The sequence below is a fragment of the Grammomys surdaster genome, unplaced genomic scaffold (assembly GCF_004785775.1).
Source record: "Grammomys surdaster isolate TR1022 unplaced genomic scaffold, NIH_TR_1.0 112614, whole genome shotgun sequence".
Lineage (NCBI taxonomy): Eukaryota > Metazoa > Chordata > Mammalia > Rodentia > Muridae > Grammomys > Grammomys surdaster.
The window spans coordinates 1-8,377 of record NW_021611838.1 but is presented as its reverse complement, the minus strand read 5'-3'; the positions used below and the strand labels follow the sequence as shown (position 1 = coordinate 8,377).

The window sequence follows — 8,377 nt, the reverse complement described above, 5'->3', positions numbered from 1 at the left end:
CCTATGACTCCTTTCTGCTTCCTGGGTTTGGGTGTAGAATGTAGAACAGGGACCCTGCGGCTTGCAATGGACGAGGAGCCTTTGGTGAGACTTTGGTGAGTTCCAGAGGACGCTCGAGGTCTGCTTCCGGTTTCCCTGTTCTCAGGTGCCAGGCATGGCAGGTGTGGCGCTTCTTGTCCTGACCCTGAAGGAGGGGTTCTGGTTGTCTGTAGAACAAGGCGCCTCTCGGGTGGGCGGGGCTAGCGGAGTAGAGGCAGAGGTGTATAAGGGACAGTGAGTGGCCCCAGCCAGACTGCTGACACTTGCTGAAGCTTGCGCTTGTTCTGGAGCTGAACTGAGTAGCTCGTCCAGGGTGATATTTCCTGCAGACCTTCATTAGCAGCATGGAAGCTGGTAGCAATATGGGTGTTAGCAGCTTGGCTCGGGAATCCCCTCGAAGGAAGATGGTTTGGCAGGCCTGGCAAGAGCAGGCCCTGCTGTCAGCTTTCAGCAAGAGCAAATACCTGAGCTTCGCAGCCAGGCAGGATCTGGCCGGGCAAATGGGGGTCCCCGATTCCCGCATCCGCGTGTGGTTTCAGAACCGCAGAAGTCCCACTGGAGCCGTGGGGCACGCCCCAAATCGGTCCACAGCAGGCTCCAGACAGCTGGCCTCCCGACAGCTCCAGAAAGAGCTTGGTTCCAGGGAACAAGGTGGAGGCATGCCCTCAGACCACAGGCAGCCTCGCACTCGAATCACCTTGCCACAGAGCAGGATCCTACTGGAAGCCTTTGAGAGGAACCCACGGCCAGGCTTTGCTACTAGGGAGGAGCTGGCACAGAGGACAGGTTTGCCCGAGGACACAATCCACATCTGGTTTCAGAACAGAAGAGCACGGCACACCAGAAGGGGCAGGCCCACCGCTCAAGGTCAAGACTTGCTGGACTCACGGGGGGAGGATGAGGCCCCTGGAGGTCCGGGTGGCAGAGAGCATGAAGGCGCCCGGGACAGCTTGTTGCCACTGGCGACCGCAGGGGTTACAGATACCTCGAATCCCAGCGACCTGCCAACCTTCTGCACAGAGGCCCAGCCATCCCAATTGGAAGAGCCCTCTGGACCAGAGCAAGAAGTGGCCCCCAAGCAAGGAAGCACCACAGGTCCTCCCCAGCTCCTCCTTTGTCAACAGCTAGACCAAATCCAAATGGAGGACCTTGTGCCAGCCCCTCTGCATCTCCATGGAGTTCTGCGTGGCAGGGAGCCTGAAGGTGCCCAGGACAGCTTGTTGCCACTGACTCCCGCCCGAGGCGTGGCCATAGGTACATCCAGTCCCAGCGACCTGCCAACCTTCTGCACAGAATGCCCACCATCCCAACTGCAAGAGCCCTCTGGACCAGGCCAAGCACATGCCCCCACTCAAGCAAGCAACACAGACCCTCTGGAGTTCTTCCTTGATCAAGTGCTGACCCAAGTCCAAGTGAACGAGCACCGGTCAGCCCCTCTGGATCTGGAGCCAATGGACACGATCCCTGAGCTGCCTCTCACTCAAGAAGATTATCAGGCTCTGCTGGACATACTCTGACTCCCAGACTGGCCTCCTTGAATTTGGAAGCGTGAGACACAGAAATCCAGAAGAGACCTGGATTCCACACTCAGGGAGATACCCAGCCTAGGAAGGATTTGCATCAAAAACCCATCTCTCAATTAGGGAGTAGGAAATGGAAGTGTCTCGCTAATTAGAAGAAGGGCTTTCACCTGTGCTTTGCTAGTGCAGCATCTCCTTCAGGACTCTGAGATTAGGACTTGGGACCTGCGAAAGGGGTGACTCTACTAGGGGAGCAGAGCAGAGGGTCAGGTCACTAGTGACTCCTCCTCAACAACAAGGAGGCCTAATAAAACCCCAACAGAAGATGGACCACACAAAGGACTGCTTCCAGTGGACCACAGCAAATCTCAGGTATACCAGGTCTAGGCTACTCTTATTAGGACACTACCCAAGGGAAAAGAGGAGAGAAGACTTCTTCCCTGGGGTTCATGAACTGCTGCTCTTCTTACCAAGGCCTTGTGCTGACCTGGGAGATGAATTACCAGCCATTCACTCTATACCAACTCATAGGCATTTGTTTGTTTTGTTTTGTTTTGTTTGGCTTATAATAAAGTTTTACACTATTTATTTGTTCGATTGTTTGTTCGTGTGTGTGTGTCTGTTTGTGTGTGTGTGTGTCTGTCTGTTTGTGTGTGTTTGTGTGTGTGTGTGTGTGTGTGTGTGCAAGTGCCTGTGCCTGTGCCTGTGCCTGTGTTGTTTTTTGGGGTGGGGAATTGAATCGGTTCTTTTGTTCTAACGGGAGGCTGCGCATGAGCTTTCCAGTTCAAAGGGATACAAGATGTGGGAAGGAAGTCAGGAGGGATGTAGGGATGCTGGGTAGGAAGTGGAGAGAACAAGGAAAGCTGCACTGTGTACAATGGACAGATGGGCTTGGTGGCTAGAGTAAGAGGCAGGTGGGATGTCAACTGAAAGAAGAATATGTGTAAGGCCATCATCCTGTAAATAAATGTCCTCCTGAACATGTAGTGCAACCACTCTTGAACATCTTCTTCCAAGCTTGACACACAACCAATGGAGAGGGCTTGCTCCTCCCACTGTGAGTAGTCTCCAGCACACTCTCTTGTTCCTCTTTTGATCTTGAGCTTTCCAAGCTTAGCACATGACTGCATTCCCAAGTGTGCGGCCCCTGACCTATCCATCTGCCAGGCTTTCATAGCCTAAAAGCAGGCAGTGGGCCGGTGGGGCATGCAGCACCCACACCTTCAAGGGCATGTTGCAGACATGGAGGTCCAAATTCGACCTTGGCCCACACTGGAAGGACACTGTATGTTTACCATTCTACAATGACCTTCAATTCTACAATGAGGCTTAGGGCATGGCAGAGAGACAAATCAATCTCTCATTTGCTGCTCATCACCTCAAGAAAACCCACACGAAGTCTCTTCACTCTTCAAGGCTCGCTCTAGACATCTTGTAGCACAGACCACATCCACAGGAAATTAGCACTAAGAGAGGAAATGATCATCCCATTCCTACCCCCTGCTACCTACCGAATGAACAGATTACTGATATCTCAAGCTCCTGGGCCCATTCTCATACAGTGTGTGAAAGAAACACATGGGAAGTGCCCCTTTCTCTCTCTGTCTCTCTCTTTCTCTCTCTGTCTCTCTGTCTCTCTCTGTCTGTCTCTCTCTGTGCCTCTGTCTCTGTCTCTGTCTCTCTCTCCCTCTCTCTCTCTCTCTGTCTGTGTCTGTTTCCACCCCTCTTCTAGGTCTTGATTTTCTTTCTCCCTCAGTCTTTGGTGTGTGTTTGAGGTCTGAGAGTGTGCCTGCTCCCAGTGTATTGTTTGTGCTGCTAGTTTCTTGGGGGCTGTTTGGTGTTGAAGTTTGATCCAAGATCCGGTGAAGTTCCAAGGTTGTCCCCGTAGCAAATCCATATTTGGAAAGCCATGTAAGGGGTCTGATACACTGTAGAGATAGCGAGGAGGTGTTGATGTCTTTGGATCTCATGCCACGAGGTTGGGAATCCTCAGTGGGGGAGTCTTCTCCTTCTAACCTGTGTGAATCCCCATGGGAGGAAACCGGCATTGAATCTATCTGTCTAGGGATGCCTGGAAGGCCAACTTCAATTCTCCAGCCTTTTGTGAAGCCTGCTGACCTTGCCCACAAGCTCCCGCTAACTCTGCCTCCTACCAGGACCTGATTGTGCTCAGACGGTGGACGATATGTGTGATGGGACTGGTGAGTCCTATGACTCCTTTCTGCTTCCTGGGTTTGGGTGTAGAATGTAGAACGGGGACCCTGCGGCTTGCAATGGACGAGGAGCCTTTGGGGAGACTTTGGTGAGTTCCAGAGGATGCTCGAGGTCTGCTTCCGGTTTCCCTGTTCTCAGGTGCCAGGCATGGCAGGTGTGGCGTCTGTGTGTGTATGTGTGTGCGTTTTTGTGTGTGTTTGTGTCTGTTTGCGTTTGTGTGTGTGCACCTGTGCCTGTATTGTTTTTTGGGGTGGGGAATTGAATCGGTTCTTTTGTTTAATGGGAGGCTGTGAATCCAATTGGCTTTGTATCCAATTCAAAGGGATACAAGATTTGGGAAGGAAGTCAGGAAGGATGAAGGGATGCTGTGTAGGAAGGGGAGAGAACAAGGGAATCTGTACTGTGTACAATGGACCAATGGGCTTGGTGGCTAGAGTAAGAGGCAGGTGGAATATCAACTGAAAGAAGAATGTGTGTTAAGGCCATCATCTTGTAAATAAATATCCTCCTGCACGGGTGGGAGGGAACAGTGGCACCTAGACCAGCCAAGCTGCAGCCCAACCCCAGACTCAAGTTACAGGTCTCTCTATGTTTTTTTTTCTTTTTTCCCCTTTTTTTCGTGTCCTCTCACTCTATTGTCAGTTCAATGGTCTAAAGTGAAAGACAGTGATATCGTCACAGTTTGTCAGTCTGACCCATGTCAGAACTTAACACTCTTACAACAAAAATGCAAACACACACAAGACTAACGCAGTCAGACACACTCTCACTCTCCCTCATCTGGTTTTATAGAACCAGCGGAACACAACTTCAGATGGGAAGGATTCCACGTCTTCCCCCAGAGAAGGAGCACTCCATCTCCTCCATTCAGAAACAGGGCAGTCTGGCTTCCCAGACTCCTTTCCATTCTTGAAGCATCCCCCAAGAGTTGCAACCTGTGGCTCCAGGCACGTCTGCCCCCCACCAGCCAACTAAGACCTCACAGTCTATATTGGCAGCTGCAATACAGAAGCAGTAAAAGTTTCCCAAAATACAGAAGCAGCAAAAGTTGCCCAAAACTGAAACCAAAATACAGAAATACAGAAGCACCAAAAGCATTGGGACCTTACTCACTCACTCAGACACTCAGACACATAACATTCCCATTCATACAGATCTGCCTCCAAGGGTCTTCGGCTGTCCTGGGAGATCACGCAAATCCCTGACGAGCCCCCAAATGTAAGGACCCAAATAGAGGACCCCCAACTCAAGTCCCGATCAGCCCTCACCCAAGGAGACAGGAGAGACTGACTTGATGCAAAATACCAAAAGGTAGTTTACTAACAAGTGCCCTTGGATCGAAACTCATCCCATGCAGGGGAGAGAATTTTGATGAAGACCCCAGGAAGTTTAGAACTTTTATAGGGGGAGGCACAAGGGGGAAGGGAAAAGCAGGATATTCTGGCGCGGTTACATATAATTGGATATTTCAAACATCAGGACTTTGTGTAAGCAATCATTTTGACAGGCTAGATGGCCCACAATTTTTGACCATGAAGCCTCAGACCTTCTAGGATAAACACCAGGTGGCCCATTACTCACCTGGGCATGTTTAGACTGGTCAAGATATATCTTTGGTTGTTTCTACATTTCTGGTCACCTCGTCCCAGAGGGAATTCATATTTTTATTATGACTATTTTCAGGAAGCTCAGCAAGCTGTCCTGGAGACTTTGCCAAGTTGTTTTAATTTTTACTCTTATACCATGTGTGGCATGTGTCATGCTTCTTGGCCTGACCCAGGAGGAAGGGTTCTGGTCTTGGCTGTGAGATGATTTACCAGCCATTTATCCTATATCATCTCAAAGGCCTTCATTTCACTTTTTCCCCCATGCTTTAGATTGCTTTTTTTCTATTGTTTTCTATAAAAGTTTACTCTATTTTTTTGTTTGTGTGTTGTTTTCTGTGTTTGGGAGTTTAATCAGCTTCCTTTTACTAATGGGAGATTCTGCCTGACCTTTCCAATTAATATGGATTCATGACTTGGGAAGGGATTTAGGAGGGATACATGGATGCAGGGTAGGAAGTAGAGCGAATAAGAAAAGCTGGGTTGTGTACAATGGACAAATGGGATTCGTGGCTGAAGATACAAGTAGCTGAATTATCAACTGAGTAAAACTGTGTGTGAGGCCATAATCTTGTAAATAAACATCATCCTGGAGATAGAGTGTAACCATTGTTGAACATCTTATTTCTCTTTTGCTAAACTTTTGGAATGATTTCTCTTGTAGTGCAGCCTGGCCTCACAGGTTAAACTGAGGCAGGAATAGCAGCATGGAATTGAGAACAAAAAGCTTAGTTATCTGAGATCTTTTTACTCTGGCTAAAGATCCCATCACTGTCTTTTTGATCATTAAGTTTTCATGAGTCAGAGAGAAATGAAAAGTGGGAAGAATGTCAATCACACATATATATATACACAAATGATCAGGCACATAGACACACAGGACATTCACAGACACATACACACACATTTTGGTGAGAACCAACCTCCTTCTTCATTAATTTAACAAGTGTCCAGGTTTATTTACATACATAAACATATAACTTCACATGTATATATGTATATACATATAGACAATCACATATATGTATATGTAAATGTATATACATATTCATTTCATGGATGTAGCAGAACATCAAAAGCCATATTTTATTTCCTCTTTACAGCAACATATACTTTCAAGAGAAAAGTTGTTTATTAAATTACATCATAGTTATATTGTTACACAATAGGGGCATTACAAATGGATGTCCACAGTGAGCTCAAAGCAGTGCTTTATACTCTAATGGCATTATAATTTCAAAGTAACAATTTCACATGTTTTTGCTTTATTATAGTGTACACTTGTGGCTTCATCTGTGGATCTGATCTAGATTAAATATTATTCCTTAATCACCAATCTGTCCCAAGCCTGTTACTCTTCTTAGTGCAATTTATGAAAGCTCCTTGTATTCCTTGTTATGCAGCCTTTGCTTTCTATTCTATGAGCAGTTGGCACATTTCATTCTTGATTCTACTTTTTAGACTAACTTTTGATAATTGATTCTAACTTTTTTAACTTCATCTTTTTAGTAAAACAACTAAAACCATCTCCTGAAGCTTTCCTCCTAAAATTATTTGGATCAAATCAGAAATACTGTGAAGTCATTCATTTATCTAAACATCATTAATCATGAAAGCTCATCTTCATGTTGATCTGCAGGGCTTTTACCCATTGTGGTGGGCTGATGCCCAAGAATCATTAATATATATAATAGTGGCAGGACAGGCATATCAGTGGTGAGAAGCAGTCTTGGGACAAAGTCTCTGGGGCTGTGCCTCTCCAGTGTGCACCCATTGAAGCCATGTAAAATAGTGGACCTTCTCCAAAAACGTACTTGCTAGCCATAGACTTTTCTAGATGACTTTTGACAGATTTTTTAGTAGTTTGTTCTTTATGTTTTGAAAATATTATGTTTAGTTTCATACACCATTTTAATTGGGTTATTCTTTGTTTTCTTAAGGCTTGATATTTTTTGTTCTTTGAATATTCAAAAGACAAATCATTCTGTCAATGTAAAGACTGGCAATGACTTTCCCCCTTATTATTACTTTTTGGTTATAAAGCATTGCCTGTAAAACACATTTTATTGTAAATATGGCCACAGCGGACAAGTGTATATAGAATTTGGCAGTCTGCTTTTTACAAATTAAAAATACATTTTAACAATAAAATATGTTGTGGTTACAGTTTTCTTTCCTATTATTCCTCTACACCTCCCCTGGCATCTGGATCTTCACCCTTCCTGTCTCTCATTAGAAAGCAAACAAAAAATCTGGATATATATGTAGGGTTAAATATAAGCTCCAATTAGACATTATGCAACAAAGACCTTCCAAAGATGCTTTTGAATTCAGTTTTTTGGTCCATCTCTTGTTAGACATAGGATTTGCCTTTAAGAATGGTTTCTGTCTCCAGTGATACTCCTTTGGAAAAACTAGGTTTTCATTTGCAAGTGAGTATCGTTTGGAGATTGTTTCTGGGTTAGAAAGGGGTTGTGTGTCCACTTTTCCTCTCAACTCTAGAACCACATCTGGTACAGATGAATGCCAGTCCTGTCCATGCTACCATTGTCTACTTGATTTCTTATGTGTGCCAGTCTTCTTGTGTCCAGAAGGCCTGGAGTTTGGTGTCCTGCATGCCCTCTGGTTCTTACATTCTTTGTCTCCTGTTCTGCAGTGTTTCTTGAGCCCTGAGATGAGTGATTTGAATTTTTTAAATGAGAACATATTTATTCTTTTCTCATTGTATAATTTTATTGCCTTAATTTTCCTTATTGCTTCAGTGAAGACTATTTTTGCACTTCTATTTCTTTTCTTCCTTCCTTTGTTCCTTCAATGAGTACACTGTAGCTGTCTTCAGACACACCAGAATAGGCATGAGATATCATTATGAATGATGGTGTTCCATCATATGGCTTTGAACATATGACCCATGGAAAAGTAGTCACTGATCTTAACCACTGAGCCATCTCTCAGACCTCCAGCAAAGACTTTTAAGGACTACTTTTTGACAGGTAAATG

At 45.6% G+C, this 8,377-nt stretch overlaps 1 protein-coding gene across 1 annotated transcript; it reads left to right on the top strand.

Annotated features, from left to right (window-relative positions):
• The first annotated feature begins 383 nt into the window (after positions 1-383).
• Positions 384-1,556, top strand: LOC114635571 (double homeobox protein 4-like protein 2). Its single transcript, XM_028784093.1, has one exon. The coding sequence runs from the start codon at positions 384-386 to the stop codon at positions 1,554-1,556; it is 1,173 nt and encodes a 390-aa protein (XP_028639926.1).
• Positions 1,557-8,377: the final 6,821 nt, after the last annotated feature.